Source organism: Stegostoma tigrinum, chromosome 20 (assembly GCF_030684315.1).
Source record: "Stegostoma tigrinum isolate sSteTig4 chromosome 20, sSteTig4.hap1, whole genome shotgun sequence".
Taxonomy (NCBI): domain Eukaryota; kingdom Metazoa; phylum Chordata; class Chondrichthyes; order Orectolobiformes; family Stegostomatidae; genus Stegostoma; species Stegostoma tigrinum.
The window spans coordinates 19,969,874-19,989,769 of NC_081373.1; the positions used below are offsets into that span (position 1 = coordinate 19,969,874).

Sequence of the window (19,896 nt, forward strand, 5' to 3'; positions counted from 1 at the left end):
TTCCTAAACTGTAGGGATTCTATAAAAAGGCATTGTGAATGAAGGCATTGTAAAACAACTAAGACAGAAAACATGATAGACCTTGCTAACAAAATCCATGAATTTGATACGTTTACATTTCATTAAAATTTATGATCTCGTATAACACAAGCAATGAGTTTATATGACAGAATGACAATAGAATGAGATGAGAGTCTGAACGAGATTGGATGCTGCCAAGATCAGAATAAAGCAAAAAGTGTTTGTGAATAGATCTGTATCAAAATGACAGAGACTAGTAGGGGTGCCATAGTAATCAGTACTTAGCCATTGCTGTTTGAGGTGAATATAAATGATTTGTTACTAGGGACAGAAACAAAGCACCATTTTTAGATGATATGTAATTTGGCTTAGGAGTGTCAAACAATGGGAAACAGGCAAACTGAGTGCATAGATTTTTAGATATGTCAGGAAGGTGGCTCGTATATATTCTCATTAGTTTGCACAATAAATTACATTGAATAAGACTGCAGAAAAGAAATAAAGATAAAGAAAATGACTCTAGGCTAGAGGATAAAACATCAGACATGGGTCTGCAGGCATTGGTGTATATTCTATTGAAACCAGTTATGTGGCAACAGTAAGGTAATTTAACTATACCCTGTTTTATAAAACCACAGCGTGATACTGAGCCTGTTCACAGTACTGTCAAGGCCACATCTGGAGGACTGCAAATTATTCTGGTCAGGATTACGGGAAGCATATGCAGGCATTGCAAATGATACAGTAAAGGATAATCCAACTGTTACGCAATTCATGATATTTGGCTGTGAATTCAGATTTAAGACTCTAGTTTTATTTATTTTATGGAGGACTAAAATATTGAAAACTCTTATGGATTGTTGCAGTACAGAATCTTGAGATATAGCTTCAAACTCTGAAGAAGTAAGGTGCATTGACAGTTTATGTAATTGTTGAATGTCACAGTATAAGATGGTTCTCCCACCAAATCTGCACCAAGGATTGTCTTAGTAACTATCTATTTATTTAATCTGTGCCTACACCCATCAATAAATAAGACATATGATCTAAAGGCAAAGGAAGAGAGTAAACCAGTGACTGAAAAGACAAACTTCTTTATTACAAACCATGTGTGAAGTAAATTTTACACCAATAGATGATAATTGGTCAGCAAAGAAAATCAATCCACATCTTATGAGGTGAATAAGAGCTGACCTACCTTCTGTGAACAGACAAACGCAAGCAATTTTAAGCTGTCATTGTTCTGCCTGAGCAGGAACCAGCGTGAGTGTCATCTGATTATACAAATGTTCCACAGATGCGTACTTTTTCACATGGCATTTTCAAAGGTCAACTTCAGCAGAATGTCCAAGCAGCTCAAAGTATAAAATCATACTGCTTTTCATTGACAAGCATAAGAGAAATGGATGTAGGAATAAAAATTCTGAATATCTTTCAAATATCCATGTAATTTTCCTGTTAGAGTGTGTGGTTTGTGGATTCCATAGTCTATTCACCCTGTGTTTAATATTTTCTTTCTGGTCCTTTAATTCTATGTATGATAATCTTAACTAAATGTCTATCCCTTACTGGAGGTAACTTTAATACAGAGCTTTGAGTTGTGAATAAATACCTTTTTCCAGTATTTTTAAGCTTGATGAATAGTCATTGGCACCTCTACAATGTAATATCCTGGAGTAAAAATTGAATATTGTATTATCTTGGTTTCTATTTGAAGTGTCTTTTCCCTCCACTTTAGCAATTGATGAATGTGAAGAACTGATAAAAGAAAATGAGAGAATAAAAGATCAGGTTAGTAGTTTTCTAATAGTTCAAACTGACTGACTATCCTATATGATATAGAATTCTTTAATTACTTTATGGATCAAAGAGATTTGCACTTGGTAATAGCTCCTATATACAGCCTACTATAAAATCCCTACAGTGTTGAAGTAGACCATTCAGTAAATCGAGTCCACGCTGACCCTCTGAAAAGCGCACCAGCCAGACCTATGCCCCCTTTAATCCCTGTAACCCTGTATTTCTCATGGCTAACCCACATAGCCTGTAGATATGATTTTTTTTAAAGCATAAGCTAGTAGATATTTTCTAATTAACCAATTCAAATATGTTATTACACAACGCTGGAGCAGATGGGAATTGAATCCAGGTGTCTTAGCCCTGAACAGAGACGCTGCCACTGTGCCATAAGAACCCTCAAGCATGAGCAAATTAAGCTTGCAAAAAGTAAGCTATTTACAACTCCCGTACATGATATTCATTTATCCCTGTTATCTACTTTACCACTGAATCAGTTTGGCTCTCCACCCTCATCTGCTTTCATGACCTGATTGGACCTGTTACCTGCATATTGACAAATCTTGATGCTGTTTTAACACCACCCCCACCCTGAAGCACATTCCCCTCTTGCCTTTCCCTACTCACTAAACAGGTAAATAGGCTTGTTCTGTCCCTACTGATCTAGTGCATTTTTGTTGTCCAATAACTCAATCCTCTGCCACATGTAATAAGATGATTTCTCAAATTCTATGCTGCACCTCCTCTCTCCAACTGTTCTAATAATCCAAGCATCTTCCAGTGTCTTTTCTTTCTCCAACTGTCACCTTGCTCATTCTTTTCTGTTGCCTTGCCCTCTTTATCCTTCCTTCCCATTCTTTCCTTATTTTCGTCCTCCTCTTTCTTAAACTCTTTTCTTCTTATTTCGCTATTGCGTCCTGTATGCCTCCTTACATTTTCATCAATACCTACATTTTCTATTTTACACTCCACTCTTATCCTGTAATGCCCTTTTCTTTGTCTGTTTCTCTATGCTGCTCCATTTATGCCTATATCTTTCACTTTTGACACATATCTGTCTTGTCCCCATCTCCGATACCCTTTTCTCTGATTTTGTCTTCCTTTCTCCCTCCTCTTCCCCTCTCTTGTTATTCCTTTCCTTCTGTATCCGGTTATCTTCCTTCTAATATGGTCTTAGAATACCAATTCTTTATGTGAAACACCACACAGATTGACTAGTTAATTACTAATTATAACTGGTCTATTCAAATCCTCCTTAATTATAAATTTGAATGACATTCATAGAAATGATGTGGTTCAAAATGCTCGCTGCAAAATTAGGTATTGTCTCTTAATTGCATTTTGTTACTGAAATGCAAAAAGCAAACATGACATTTCTCCCATGGGATGTTACAAATTTTGAGTTATTGTAAAAACAAGCCATCAGTCACATAGCTCTATATATGTTATCCTTAAGCTGGACAATGGAATTGAGGTACGGAACTGTCTCTGTTTATACAGCCTTGCACTACGGATCATTGGCACTGTTGCAATAATAGAATTTTTCATTAACTTCTATTAATTCAGTGCATTGTTGTTCATTTACTGTCATTTTAATGTATTGAATATATTCCAAAGTGAATTATTTAATTAAATATAATTGAGTATTTAGTGGATTCTGGGTCAATGGAGTTGCTGAATAGGTTGTGACTTTAATGGAAATCTATTGTTAATTATATCTTAACACAATTACAATTGTGATCATGCAGCATAATGTTATGAATCTTGAGCAGGGATCATAAAGGTAATTGCCATGTGTTTTTCCAATGTGTTGCATAAAATATACCTTACTTTAATTGTTTAATATAAATGTGTAAACCAATAATATAGGTTATTTTTGGTTAAAGAATAATGAAAATAAAAGCTAAGTAAAATTAAATCATTTTAACCAGTAGTGTTGATGGACCAAACAGGAATAATATAAACATGAAATTTACGTTTTGAATTGTAGAATGATCTTGTCCAGAGTAAGAGGAAATTTATTTTTGAGTTTCATCCTCATTCAATGTCAAGTTCATGTGGTCACTAAAATATTCTAAACAAAGTTGATCTCACCTTAATAGTATGTAACATTGTTATCTACTCAGTGAATCAAACATTGTGCTCTTAAATATAATTTTAAATTCACATTAGCACACATATTTGAGCAAGAAGCTCTATTTGTATCTTAGAAAGATGATTTCTTGCAGATAACTCTCCACTGAGTGCAGGAGTTCTCCATGTTAAGTGATGTTTTAAATAATTATTGAATTTTCACATTTTGTTACTATCGCTGAGAAGTATGGTTATATGTTCTCAGCATTTGCTAACAAGTCCCTCAACCTTCCCAAATGTTATCTGCACACTCATCATATATTAGTATGATTCCCTTGCTATTAATGTGTCTTCTCTCAGCCACATAATTTCGAAGAAACATCCTTCATAAAATTGAGCTGCCATCCATTAATCATTCATACAGACAGGGGTAGCATTAAGACAATGCACAAGGTTCTGACCCCATCAGGGACACTCCACTGAAAGAATTCCTTGTTGTAGTATTTGTTAATTTCTCGTCACTCTGTCAACTCCTTTTAGTTCCCCATTGCAAATATAATCTATCATGATGTTATCTGTACAAATTTGACACTTGATTCGGTAAAAAAGGCAGCACGGTTGCTCAGTGATAGTATTGCTACCTGACAGTGCCAAGGATCTGTGTTCGATTCCACCCTCACACAACTGCCTGTGTTGAGTTGGAAGAGTTTGCACGTTCTCCCCTTATCTGTGTGGTTTCCTCTGGGTGCTCCTGTTTCCTCCCACAATCCAAAGTTGTCCAGGTTAGGAGGATTGGCCATACTAAATTGCCCACATCCAGAGATGTGCACGCTATAGCCATGTGAAATGCAGGGTTTCAAGGATCTGGTAGGGGGTTAGTCTCAGTGGAATGCTCCTCAGAGGGTTGGTGTGGACTTGATGGGCTAAATGGCCTGCTCCCACACTGTAGGGATTCTATGATTGTAAGTTGATTTTGATTTCACTGTTTGAAACAAAAATGAAAGGGCCCCCAACTCAAACCTTTGCTAGCGGCCACTTCAGGGCAAGCATCTTTCCTGCCTCAGAAGAGAGTACAATACCTTAATTTCACAAGGATGTGTTGGAAAGTGGTGATTAAACATTTGAATACAACCACAGTACAAAGTTCATACTTTTTACTAACACCTGTTAGCATAGTTTGTTTTCATTCTCTTTAAACTATAAATTATAAATTCAGTTTGGTGTGGTGTTGTGTAAATAACAGTTCACAAGATGGAACTTGTAGAACACAATGTACAGTTGACCGTCCTGTGCTATAGCGTTATTTGTATCTTCAATGGCACATTTGAACAGAGCTTTGTTTGCTGACAAAAGATGATTATTTAAACAGAGATCTCAGTACCCTGACATTTATAACCTTTAAATTATTTACTTTTACGTCTGTCCAACTGATTATTTTTTAATGTAAATTTACTCCAGATTGGGAAATGAAACTGTTTCCTTTACACGCACCGGCGTCAGCGTCAATGATCTCCAGATAAGCAAAAGTGCCCAATTGTAGGGTCAGGAGCATATACCATATTTACAAACATGCAAACAAAGAGCAACAGTAGGCTAATAAAATGTGAGGCTGGATGAACACAGCAGGCCCAGCAGCATCTCAGGAGCACAAAAGCTGACGTTTCGGGCCTAGACCCTTCTGAAGGCATCTGCAGTTCTCATTATCACTTCAACAGTAGGCTATATGGCTTTCCAGCCTGCTCTGCCTTTCAATACGATCATGAGTGATTTGATTTGAACCTCAACTTCACATTCCTGCATGCCCTAGTCACCTTTTATCCCCTTCAGGTAATCAAGAATCTATCTACCTGTGCCTCAAAAAAGTTTAAAGAATCTGCATCTAGTGCCTTTCCAGGAATGGAATTTCAAAGACACTCAACCTTGAGAGAATTTTGCTCTTCCTCATCTGTTTCTTAAGTGGGCAACACCTTATTTTTAACCATGGCCCGTACAGTGTGGGAATTTTAAATTTAACACATTTTAGGGCTGGGCAGAATTATAACTGCATGTAAACTTTCTGTTGATTATGACTTTAGAAACATCAGGGGAATCATGTTTCATTGCTGAGCCAGGAAACCCACAAGTGCAAAAAGAATGCTGGAAGAAATAATGCATTGCTTGAGAGATGAAAAATCACAGGAGAGGCCCAGATGACTTGAGAATAGCCGATGTTGTTCCTTTGTTTAACAAGGGTGACAGATAATCAGTGAAATTGAAGTCCAGTGAGCCTTGTGTCAGTGGTAGCAAAATTATTGGAAAAGATTCTTATGGATAGGATTTATTCTCATTTCGAAAAAAATAAACAAACCAGCATTAGGCAGCATGGCTTTGTATGGGGAAGGCCATGTCTCACAAACTTGATAGCATTTTGTTTGGAAGTGACAAAGATGATGGATGAGGGCAGGATAGTAGATGTTGTCTATTTGGACTTTAGCAAGACCTTTGACAAGGGCCCTCATGGTTTGTTGATGCAACAGGTGAAGTCATGTGGGATCACAGTGAGCTGGAAAGATGTATAGAGAACTAACTTAGTGATAAAAGAGAGAGAGTTGCGGTGGAAGGGTGTTTTTCTAACTGGAGATCTGTGACCAGTGGTGTTCTGCAAGGATCAGTGCTGTTGTTTGTATTATACGGCAAACCTTTTATTAACTGGCACCTGTGGGACCCAGGATGTGCTGGTTAATCAAATATTCCGGATCATAGAACCCCTACAGTATGGAAGCAGGCCATTCAGCTCATTGAGTCCACACTGTCCTTCAAAAGAGCATCCCACTCAGATCTAAATCACTACCCTATCCTTGTGACCTTGCATTTCCCATGACTAATTCATCTAGACACTATGGGAAATTTAGCATGGCCAGTCCACCTAACCTGCACATCTTTGGATTGTGGGAAGAAATCAGAGCACTCGGAGGAAACCCGTGCAGACACGCGGAGAATGTGCAAACTCCACGCAGACAGTTGCCCGAGGGTGGAATTGAATGCAGGTCCCTGGTGCTATGAGGCATCAGTGCTAACCAAGATAATCAATTGGTCCACATAATTGATGTAAAAACACACACTAAGACTTAGAAATATAATGCAGCGGGCATACGCATCACTATTACACATTTTATTCGCAGCATGAATCACTTAAATAATAATGCAACTTTGCCTTAAATAAAACTTACCTGCTTTCTCAGTTTGACCCTCAACTGACGACTCAAATATCACTGTAGATTGTAGTATATGCAGAGAAATTGGAAATTTAACCACCTGTTGATATTTTGTGTTGCCATTCGATTGAACAATAGAATTTTACATTGAACTAAATAAATTTTAAAACTTTAGTAATTAGAAAAAAATAATGCAGCAAACTTTGCGGTGTTTGAGGTATGTAAATTTTTCTGGCTTATAAAGAGTACCAGTTCATAAGGTGCTGGTTAAAGCAAAGTTTGCTGTATATAATTGATTCGGAGCATGTAGGTGGCCTGATTAGTAAGTTAGTGAATGACACAAAGATTGGGAGAGCTGCAGATAATGAGGAGGAATTGTCTAGAGGACGCAGCAAATAATAGATTGGCTGGAGACTTGGACGGAGAAATGGCAGGTGGAGTTTAATCCAGACAAATAGAGGATGATGCATTTTAAAAGATCTAATGCAGGACAAAAGTATGCAGTAAATGGCAAACACTTAGTAGCGTCAACATACAGATGGATCAAGGTGTACAAGTCTACAGTTCCCTGAAGGTGGCAACACAACTGGATAAAGTGGTCAAGAAGGCATATGGCATGCTTGCGTTCATCAGTAAGGGCATCAAATGTAAAAGTTAGCAAGTCACTTTGCAGCTGTATAGAACTCTAGTTAGGCCACATCTGGAATATTGTATACAGTTCTGGTCACCATACCACCAGAAAGATGTGGAGGCTTTTGGAGAGGGTACAGAAATGGTCTACCAGCATGTTGCCTGATTTGGAGATGACTAGTTACAAGGAGTGATGAGCAAACTTAGTTTGTTTTCACTTGAATGTTGAAGGGTGAATGGCAACCTGATAGAAGCTTACATAATTATGAGAGGCACAGACTCTGACTATCCATTCAGTCCTTTTCTCTGGGATAAAAATGTCAAATACTTGGGGACAGAAGTTTAAAGTAAAAGGGAGTAAGTTTAAAGGAGATATGAGAGAAAAGTTTTTACAAAGAGAGTGTAACTGATTGGAATGTGCTGCCAGAGGAGGTGGTGGAGGCGGATACAATAGCAACTTCTAAGAGGCATCTTGACAGGTATAGGAATAGGCAGGACATAGTAGAATACAGACCATATAGAAGCAAAAAGATTTTAGTTCAGAAAGGCATTGTGTGTTGGCACAGTCTTAGTGGGCTAAAGGGCCTGTGCATGTTGCTGTAGTTTTCTTTGTTTCTTTGTTTTTTTTTGTTTTTTTGTAAAAAGCTGTTCAGCAAACTGACATACATCCAGATCCAACTCTAGAATAGTCAGTTCTATATTTCAACTTCTATTTCTCAAAGTAATGCCTTCTCTAAGTAATCTTTCCACTTTAGGATTTATGATCTGCCTTTATGCTGTAAGTTCATTGCATGTTGCAAAAAGGAACCAGAGAGCACACCAATACCAATTTCCAGTTGCTATTATTTTAATGTAGTGAAATATACTGGGACTTTACAGAAGAGGCTATTTCTGTTAATCGAATACCAGACATTGGGCAAGCAGTGTGATAAACCAGAGACTGTGAAGGGTTCAAGAGGGGTGATGGTGAGATAGAGCTGAATTCCTTCAACTTAGTCGTAGAGTCTGGTGTTGTGGCTCTGGACAATGCAATTGAGAGAAATTGTGTAGATTGGAAATAGGCAGGCATAAAGGATGAGAAATAATAGGAACTGCAGATGCTGGAGAATCCGAGATAAGGTGTAGAGCTGGATGAACACAGCAGGCCAAGCAGCACCTTAGGAGCAGGAAAGGATGGATTCTTACAGGAGAATGAAACTCCAGTGAAAATAGTGTGGAAGGGAAAGCAATATTATTCAAGGTGATTTCCTGACTATGATTCTGTTGATAGGAATGAAATTGAATGAAGGCAGTCCAACTAGTTGGACAACAGAAGTGAGTTGTTGGAGGGGGTTGTGATATGATAAATCCAAGAGAGAGGCTTCAACAAGATAAAAGTAATGGACGGAGAGAACTGATCAGTCACACAAAACTTGTGGCTGAGGCACATTTTAATATTGTAACAGGATAGAAATTTGATAAGAGACATTCGTATGTGTAACTGGAGGAAAGATAGACCTCCATTTCAGGACTCTGTCTCCAGCCTTTCTTTCCTCTCCAGAGTAATAGGAGCAGAGGCAGAATGTCAAGGGCAGGTGTTTAAGGAGAGATTGATGATGTGAGCATGGCTGGTGGAGAGGTGGGCAATTAGCGAGGTGAGAGGACAATATCAGCCTAATATGGGAACCTTTTATTCATGTAGTTGGGTGTGTGTTGTCCCCTTAAGAGTTAGTGTCAGGTGACCTGGGGGCGGGACTGGAGGCGCAGTCTAGGACAGACTGTGGAGCTTTGAGGATGCAGTTTGAAGTATTCCCGGTTCAAGTTTGCCATCATCTACTTTATGTTCTGATTCTGGTTCTAGTGAACCACAAACATAACAGAACCAGGAAATGAACTGGGTGTTACAAAAGTGAACATTTCATTGGTTTGCTTTTAAAGTTGCTATGAAATTATACGGAATAATAACAAAACAATCAGAAATACTTCGCAGTTAGGCAACATCTGTGGAGAGGAACAGAGTTGATGCTTCAAAAAGCTGACCTTTCAACAGCTCTGATAAAGAGGAAATGGGAGATAGGTGTCTTGGGCAAAGTGACCTGCAAGAGACCATTGTTGGAATGGCGCAGAGACTGGAGTGAAACTGGAGAAAGGTGCAAAGTCAAGGTGAAATGAGGGGGAACAGGGTGAATTTAACATGGTAACTTTTGAGAAAGGAGGGAAACAACAGGAAGCAGTTTAATTGTCTGAATCCTGATGGAGACAAAGAAGAATCTGCGAGCTCTTCGCATTGGAGGTGAAGATCGAGATGGCAAGGGTTTTAACAATTCCTTTACCACTTTTGGTAGCAGAGAAGAGAATGAGTTTTTATGCAGAATGTGACAGTAAGAAACAATAGGAGGAAAATTGAATAAATGGCAACAATGCTGAGAGACTGCAATATCTTCTTCCTTACCTTAGCTTTCTAATTTTTCATTGGAGAAAACTACAGTATACATAAATTGGATTTCAGGTATGGGGGGGACCTTCTTATGAAGAAAGGATGAGTAGATGGATCCTGTACGCATTTAGAAGAGTGACAGGCAACATTAATGAAGCATATTTGGGGGACTTTGCAGGGTAGATGGAGTAAGGTTGTTTTCCCCTTTTGAGAGAGTCCGGGACCCGGGGCGTCTCTCACTGTGGGTGGTACCTTTAAGAAAGAGATGAGGAGGAACTTATTCTGTCAGTAGGTTGTAAATGTGTGGAATTCCTTGCTGCAGAAGGCTGTTGAAGTTGTCATTGAAGTGTAGTCAAGGTTAAGATAGCTTTAAATCAGCAGGGGAATCGACGCTTATGCATGTAAGGCAAGAAAGTGGAGTTAATTATTATCACATCAGCCATGAGCTCATTCAGTGGCAGGGCAGACTCAATGAGCTAAATGGCCTTGTTCCTTCATTAGTGAAAACCTCATTTCAACAGTCCCCTGTCAAGCCCCCTCAAAATCTTGTATGTTTCAATAAAATTATTCTTCTAAACTCTAAGGAATAAAGGCCTAACTTGTTTAGACATTCAAATAAATCCAAAGAATAATTTTAATGAATCACTTTTGAACTGCCTCCAATGTGAATGTATCCTTTTTAAATACAAGTACCAAAACTGTACACAGAACGTCAGATGCAGCCTCACTAACACCCTGTCCAGTTGTAGCAAGACTGCCCTATTATTAATTTCCAACCACTGAACAATAAAGGCCAAAGTTCCATTTGTCTTCTCAATTACTTATTGCCATGCATGCTAGCCTTATGTGTTTTATGTACAAGAACATTCAAATTAATGAATTAAACAGAATAGAGATGGCTGAACAGGTGATGTGTTGTATCTGAAGTGTCTGGGAGTTGGTGGATGCCAGTAGGATCCATGGTGACCACGTTTGCAGCCGGTGTTGCTTATTCAAGGAAATTCAGTTCAGAGTTAATGAGCTCATGACCAAGCAGCGGACATTGAAACACATCAGGTTTGGAGGGGAAAAGAGGCACTTTGACGTTACCTTTCAGGGGACAGCCACAATCCTTCAATTAATTATATCGCATTTGGTCTTGGTCAGGAACAGGGTAGTGTGGCCACGGATGAAGCGTGGATAGGGATGTAGAATTTAACTATAAAAGGGTATAAATCAGAAAATAGCGGAGGTATGTAAGAAGGTCACTATAATTGTCGTGGGAGATTTTAATTTTCATATTGACTGAACAAATCAAATGGGCAAGGGTAACATGGGAAACTAATTCGTACAGTGCATCAGGGATTATTTCTCAGAAAAGTATATTACAGAGCCTACCCAGGAACCGCCTATTTTAGATTTAGTAGTGTGCAATAAAGAGGACTATTAAGGGATCTCATTGTTAGGATCCTCTTTGTAAGAATCATGTCTTGGTAGAATTTCAAATTCGGTTTGAGGGGAGAATTTAACTGGAAATTTATAATAAGGGAACAGGGAAATGGCAACTAATTTAAACAAATATTTTGCTTCAGTTTTCATGGTGGAGGATATTATAAATATCCAAAAATAAGAGACGCTGGGGAAGGAAAGATCTTGTAATAGTCTCTGTCATGAGTGACAAAGTATTTAGCCAACTATTGGGATTTTTGTCAGACATGTTACCAGGACCCAATAGCCTGGATCCAAGGGTTTCAGAGGAGGTATCTGCGCAGATAATAGAGGCATTGGTCAAAATATTCCAAAACTTACAGGATTCTTTGAGATGGCACTGCTGCAGAAAGGAGAGAGACAGAAATGTTAGGCCTAACATTTGGCTTTGGAAAAATGCTACAGCCCATTATTAAGGAAGAATTCGCAGGACAAACTTAATACAGTCAAACAGAGTCGATGTGGTTTTGTGAAAGGAAAATCACATTTGACAAATTTGCTTTGTGATAATAACGAGCTGAGTCGCTTAATGGGAATCAGGAGATATAATGCGTTTGGATTTCCAGAAGGCATTCCATAACTGGCCAAACAAAACATTATTGAATAATATAGGAACTTCAATATCAGAAGATGAAGAGTTAGGATTAGTGGGCCTGATATAGGTTGGAAAGTCATGACCGTTGGAATGCCATAAGAATCAGACCTAGGGCCTCAATTATTTATTATCTATATTAATAACTTGGAAGAGGGGGCAGAGTATATCACATTAAAATTCATGGACGTTACAAAATTAGGTAGGAAGGCATGTTGTGATGGGGACAGAATGAAATTACAAGGGATATATACACATTGCGTGGGCAAAAGTTTGGGAAATGGAGCTTAATGTAAAAAGTGAGATCATGCACTTTGAGAGAAAGAATCAGAAGGCAGAGCTCTGATTTAGATGGAGAGAGTGATGAAAACTGCAGCATAGAGGGATTTTAATGTATTTACATAGATTAGAAGTGAACTTCTTATCTGTGCTCTCGAGCCGCAATGCGTCTTCTGATTTAAACCACTTGGGAAATCAAATGAGACATTGAAGAAAAACTCCACTAGTCACCTACCTGTTTTCCTGCGACATCTCATTTCAGCTCTGACAGTTTAGAAACACATTGAAGGAGCTCATTGCTGCTGGTTTTTGTCTTCCACTGCTGCAGTCCTTTTCACATGAGTCCACTCTTCTCTTTATGAATCTGCTGTCCCCATGGTCCTGTTTGAAAGGGTGCGGACTGTTTTCACTCTCCTGCTTTCAGTGAAGCTGCCATTCCAACTCTGTCCTGCATTGTTTAAGAAGCTGCTACCCGCACTTTATCTTGTTTTAGAAGCAAAAGCAGAATTGTTAAAACCTGTACAGTTAAGTGGTAAATCAATGATGGCAAGTCTAAGCAAAATGTTGTGGACACATTTGGTGTAATTTTGATTCATTTTCCTTTTTATGAACAGAATGCAAAATTGATTGAAGAAAACAATAATGCTATTCATCAACTGAAGGAGTTTCATAGAGGTAAGTCAATATGTTTGATGTGTTGTCAGAGTGTTACAGTAGCTGCAAAAAGCTAGTCAGTTTTCTAGAATTTGCAGCCTTATGAGACCTATTGTGTGAATGTGTAGAAATAAAGCAGGATATCTGAAATCAGGAACAGAAAACTCTGCAAATGTACTCCAGGTTTGTCAGTACCTGAGTACAAGGCAAGGTGTTGTCCCAGACTTTCAGTCTTCAATGAACTAAATGAGCTTCTGTGTTGATTTTATTACCGACCTGGTACAGAGCAGGAGTAGAACCCATTTATAAGCTTAATCAAAATAAAGAAAGGAAGAGGAAACGATAAGTAAAGATCAACAGTACAGATTTGCTTTCTCAGGAGATTAGTTATCTCAAATGCTGTGTATTGGTTAATTCATTATTTACATCTTCAAACTTTTTCTCCACCCTGTCCTTTCTGCAATAATAGTAATGCAAAGAAATTTGCTTCTACTAGGCACATATTGGTTACAATGTGTTACAGACAGTGTCTTATATCTCTTCAAATATTTATAACTTTTAGTGCAACTGGTAAGTATTTCATTTTGCGTAGTAAGCACAGGTCTGCTTTAAACATGACGAAAAAAAGGCAAAAGAATAATTGTAAAAACCATAGAATATAAAAGCAAGCTTCTGGATGCTAAAATATTATACAATAATTCAAATCAAAATTGGTTTTAATTAAGATACAATACAACCGTACAAAAGGAGAATTTTCAGTTTTGATCCGAATGTTGAGGGGCTGTAATAGGACGATAAATTGTGTCAACTTCTGGATGTACCCGAACTCTAGCCCAGTTGATGATTTACAGCTTTACCTGGTTGTGCCACAAAACAAGCAACATTGCAGCTCTTGAGCTGTGCCAGTAAATGAGAAAGTTGTCCTTTCCCTGCTAACCATAATACAATCAGACATAGGAGCAGCAGTAGGCCATTCAGCAATCTGTGGTGGATATGCACAGGGGCCTCCAGTCCATTGCTCAGTGACTGGAGACTATGGGAACTTGACCTCCCACTGGGTTTACCATGCATTTAGTTGTAAGGAAGGTGCCATTGTCACTGACAGGGACTGGGAAGGACAGACAAATCACTGCCAAGGTATCTTGCTGCCCACTACAATAACCCATAGAAGCCAATATCCCATCACCAAGTCACCCTTTATTTATATGTGGAGAGCTCTTGATACTGATCCAGCCTCCTCAAAGCCAGCTCTCAGAATGAACAGAACTTCTGACACACCTGTTTGTATCAGTCAGCCAAGGCTCCCTGGTTGGACCAGATTAACAGCCCCAATCAGGGAACTCATATGAGGCCCACTGGTTGACTTTGTTACAATCTCTACATCCCTCTCCCACTGACATAGGCCATTTCTTGATTTTTTTTTTGTAGCTCCTCCTTGGGTATTTTAACACCAGGTCAGGTTCCTTCAACTCTCCCTCTGAAATGGCCAGTGTGGCACAGTAGCTCACCTCTTACACCTGGCCTGTCACAGAAGAAATTCATTCTACTATTCAGATGACAAGGCAGAAACATCTGTTGTGTCCATCTCTGAATCCAAGCTATCTTCAATGCTTGATGGAGAGGGAGAACCCACCTGTTTCACAACAGTCAGAAAGGCAGGTGAAGTGCTGGGCACATTTTGCTCCCGTACAATTTGCGAGTTTTCAGCTTTTGCATGGTGCATGTGCTTGTTCAGGATAGTCGCGTCTCCCCGAACTTTATACGTCACTGGACCTGACTTTGCATCAACCGTGCCTCTTACCTATGTAACACCATCCCATGGTTCCTACACCAAATTTCGTCCCTTAAAGTAAATTGTCTCTCTCACTCTGCATAGTCTTCTCTCTACTGGCGATTCTGCTGGAGCAATTCCTGTAGTTGCATGAGGGGTGGTACCATCATCAAATAAGAACCAGGAAAGTTTGGTATCTAATGAAGCTGTAGGCTGTTTCTTTAAGTCTGCCATCAATGTTTGGACTGGTCTTTCTGCAAGACCATTGGGTGATGGATGGAGGTATGGAGCTGTCCTTGTGTGATGAATACTATTCGGCTTTAGTTAACACTCTCATTCCCTGCTGGTAAACTAAGGCCTTTTATCTGTGACCAAAACTTCGGTGGTTTGTGTATTGCAAAAGATGTGTTTTCTATCATTGTCCCTGTATTCACTGTATTCACGAGCAACAACTTTGAGTAGGCAGCCACAATGACTAAGAAAACTGAGCCCGTGAAAGGACCTGCATAGTCAACGTGAAACCCAGTCCAAGGCCTACCCATCTGTTTCCGTGAATGTGGGGGAGCTGCTGGTGTTTTTGTCCTTGTTGGCACTCTGCGCACTGCCTTGCCAATCCAGCTATGTCTGCACCCAGTCCTGGCCAGCATACATAATGTCTTGCCAACAGCTTCATTTTGGAAAGCTCTGGATAATCCTGGTGGAGTTTAGCCAGTATCTGGCAGTGATCTTTGCTCTAGACAATCACTTTTGCTTCCCATAATAACATGCCATCCTCAACTGCGATTTGGTCTGCCCGTGTCCAGAAAGGTTCCTGCTCTGGTTGTGACGGCCCTACAGTTTCCCCCATCACCACCAGCTGTTTCAGTTTTCCAGGACCAGATCTTTCTGCGCCCAAAGTGAGATATCGTCAGCTATGACTGGAAGTGTGTCCAGAAGATTTAAAATCATTATGAACTGTTCCAGTGCTAGTACCACCAGTGGTGTATTTGCCAGTGGGAGGTAGTTCAGTGCGTCCACATTTGCTACTTATCCTCCCTTATATGCACTGAACGTTAGACCCCACCGCTGAATTCAGCTTGAACGTATGGGAGGCACTGCCTTGTGCTCTTTGTAAGTAGACCTAGTGGAGGTTTGTGGTCCGTTATTACAAATTTAGGTTGGTAAAGGTATTGGTGGAACTTTCTGACTCCAAATATGACCACCAAGCCTTCCTTCTCTATCTGGGCATATTCACACTCTGCATTAGCCAAAGTTTTGGATGCATATGCTATAGGGTGTTCCTTTCCAATGGGCCACTTATGAGCTAATACCATATGGGGAGGCACTGAATGGCAATACCAGATCTGCCTTGGGATTAAAGTGTACCAACACCTTTGAGGATGACAGCTGTTTCTTCACTTTCCTGAAAGCTATGGCTTGGCAACACAACCATTTCCAAGGCTGACCCTTTTTTTTCCAAAGTTGATGCAAAAATACCAGGATGGAGGCCAGGTCATGCATGAACTTTCTGTAATAATTCACCAGCCCAGGGATAAACCTAAGTTCTGGTACAGATGTAGGAGCTAGGGCACCTTTGCTCACCCTCAATTTATCTTCCGGTGGTATAACCTGGTCTTGTCAACTCCGTAGCCCAAGTAGGTGACTTGGGGTGCGTGGAACACACATTTTTCCCTTTGAAGTCATACGTCCACCCGGGAAAAATAACTCAGGACTATGTCTGTGTTCTCCTAAGCACTGCTTATTGATCTTCCCTGTTGTTAGCACGTCATGAGAGCCCTCCCTGCCAGCTTTGCATATAAATCCTTTATATCAGGCAATTGGTATTTGTCCAGCTGTGAAAAGCAGTTTACCGTTTGTTTATGAGAGATAATGGGAACTGCAGATGCTGGAGAATCTGCAATAACAAAGTGTGGAGCTGGATGAACACAGCAGGCCAAGCAGCATCTTAGGAGCACAAAAGCTGACGCTTCGGGCCTAGACCCTGATCCAAAATTGTGGAATTGCTTCCTGGTCAACATGCAAGATGGCCTTGGCTCTTTTGACAGCCCCTAGACTTTCCTGTAAAAACATCTGAGTATTTAGTTAGGATTTCACTCAGGCACGCACCCATTTTCAAATGGAAAAATGTTGAGCCAATCTGGATGAAACTTTCTCATCCAAGTTTGCCCCTTCAAGCTTGGGCCTGAACCTTTTATAACAATCAATGGTAATTGAACCGGCTGCTTCTCATAAGAGGCCAGAATTGAAAATTTTAACTGTATGGCTGAGGATTGGCTTTGTTTTGGGGGTTTTGCTGTTGGCTGACATAGGGTGCTTCTGTTCATGAAATGGCCTGAGTGAGGCTGTGCAATTGTCTTCACTCAAGTGGTATTCCCCAAGCTCAGTTGGACTGGCAAGGTTGTCCGTTTCCATTGGGAATCCCTGTGATGCATGCTCCACTTGCTGCATTTTCAAGTGATAAAGCCAGTACGTGCTTTTCCAAACCCTCTGATTTCCTATTAATCTTCACCACATTGTATGTTTTTCTTTTGCTTTTATTCAGTTCCTGACTTCTCTTGTCAGCTAGGGCTGCCTTGATCTCCCCTTAATACGTTTAATATGAATTTCTGCTGTGCCTCCTGAATTGCCCCAGAAACTCCTGCCATTGCTGTGTCTGTCAGTATCTCATTAAGGGTTAAACTGAAATCACATGCCTCTGCCAGTCATCTCAACCTCATCAAAAATCCCAATACAGATTCCCCTAGTTCTCAAAGTGCTGAGTAAAACCAATAATGTCTCAGAATTAGAGAAGGATTGGAGTCCTTAACTAAACCTGTCAACTCTTGAAAGGTTTTAGTATCTGTTGTCTTGGGAAAGGTTAATGAGACAAACTGCATAGCCTTCCTGTAAAAGACATTCATGAACTCTGTTGACTGGGGAATGCTGCACACAGTCCCAGCAGAGGTTTGAAATGGTCCACTGGCTCAGACGTTCAGTAGGGCTGTGATCTTCAGTCCCAAGGTACCATTGCCTCCTAAACTGCATGGTTACAGACCTACCTACGAGCAGCACCAAATGTATGTTGCTGCTTCACTAGTCATACAGAGACATCTGTGGAACTGTTTTTCACCGATCTACATGCCGTTGGAATGCTGGCGAATCGCTCTGTCTTGTTACACCTGGATCCCCTCTTCAGGTGCTGCTTCTTTATCCACAAATCAGCCTCCTGAGGCTTGAATCTCTGGTTCTGTTGGTGTTGTTCATCATGTCCTCTCCTCCTCTTATTCATTTCAATGTTTACCCTGGGCTAAAAACTGAAAGAACTGCGGATGCTGTAAGTAAGGAACAAAAACAAAGCAGCAAGTCTGGGAAGGAAAAAACAGAGTTAATCTTTTGGGTCCACTGACCCTTCCTCAGAACACCTACTGGGTTAACTTGGTGAAACATCTGCCATGGAAGTGTAGATCTGTGATGCAGTATCATGGTTGAGATGTTTGTTTTCTATCTTCCAGGTACGGACTGTGTAACAGTTTCAGTCCCAGGTCTTCATCTTTCAGATGCAAGGGCTCGCAAGTGGTCCAGCCAAGCTGTATGTAGAATATACACCCAGCACCATTACCACAGTGGTTGATTCTTGATTTTCCTTATTATCAAAGACTAATGGACTTTAGACATGGTTGTGATGTTGTTTGGAGCTGAAAGAGTTAAATTTATCTTTATTCTGCAATGAGTACTTCTCTTGAGTGCACAATCCTTAATTGAGAGCTGTGCGCAATGGAACTTTTCAGTTTCTGTTTCGATTGCCTCAGTCTGGTGTGTTTGCACACTGCAGTTACATGTGCAAACAGCTCTGAGGTGCCTGTTTGCGTTGTGCATTTTTTGAGAGTCATTCTTTTGAAAACGATTTTGAGAAAGATGGTGGTTCTAAAGCCCAATCCTGATTAAGGATCCCAATCCGAAACATTACTTTCTTGCTCCTCTGCCTGACCTGCTGTGCTCCTCCAGTTCCACACTGTATTGATTCTGACTCCAGCATCTGCAGTTCTTGCTGTCTACTAGGTTTTAAAGTTTTCCCTTTTATAATTTCTCCAACTACCCTTCCCCTCCAGACTATACTTTCTGCCCATCATTGTAGATGACCTTCTGCTGTCCTCTCTATTCCTGGTCATCCCCCTTATTCCAATCCCATTGAGATTCCCATGTCCAGCCGCATCCTTGTACCACCATTTAATTGATTTGCCTGCTCTTCCTCCTTTCCCAGCACACTGAAAGATCCCATTGTGTTCCCCACACTAAATATGCAACCTTGTCTCTCAAAGTGAATCTCCCTCTGCATCCCAGTTTTCTCCCTCCATCTTCCAGTGTCCATGATAACCGTATCCTTTAATTGCCATTCTTCACTGTTCTTATCCACCAATATCATCTGCCTATAAACATAAGGAACTAAGGTAGGCCATTCAGCCCTTCAAACTTGCTGCATAATTCAAAAGGATCAGGTCTGATCCTCTACCTTCCCACTTCCCTCATATCTGTAAATGCCTTGAAAATCTAGAAATTTATCTTTCTTGAACATGTTCAGTAACTTGTCTGCCTCATCCTTCTGTGGTAGAGAATTCCACAAGTTCACTGCAGCTTGATCCTAAATTGCCTACCCCATTCTCTGAGACTATCCCCTAGTGCTTTTCCCCAACCAGGGGAAATACCATCTCTGCATCCTGTCTGTCCATTCCTGTTGGGAAATTATACTCTTGAAGGAGAGACCCCTGCCCTGATATCAGCCATCGTGGCTGCCTCACTTGGGAAGGCTAATGGGTGCAGTCACCCTTCAACCCCTGACACTGCCAGCATTTGTATAAAAAGAGAACTTGATTATAAGGAAGCCAAGTTACCGGAGAAGTTTGTACTCATCAGAACTTGGAGGAAGAAGAAACCAGGTTCACGCCCTCACATCTGTAGTTTGTCTGCATTTGTGAACTAATATCTTTTCTGGTTTTGGTTGACAAGGTTGCATCAGGGAATGTAG

At 40.2% G+C, this 19,896-nt stretch overlaps 1 protein-coding gene across 1 annotated transcript in view; it reads left to right on the forward strand.

The window, feature by feature from the left end:
* The window catches only part of shtn1 (shootin 1), a 90,094-nt gene that overhangs the window by 3,687 nt on the left and 66,511 nt on the right, over positions 1-19,896 (forward strand). Inside the window, exons 3-4 of the mRNA XM_048550919.2 lie at positions 1,760-1,812; positions 13,084-13,144. Coding sequence (XP_048406876.2) covers positions 1,760-1,812; positions 13,084-13,144 — 114 coding nt within the window. The remainder of the gene's footprint in view (positions 1-1,759; positions 1,813-13,083; positions 13,145-19,896) is intronic.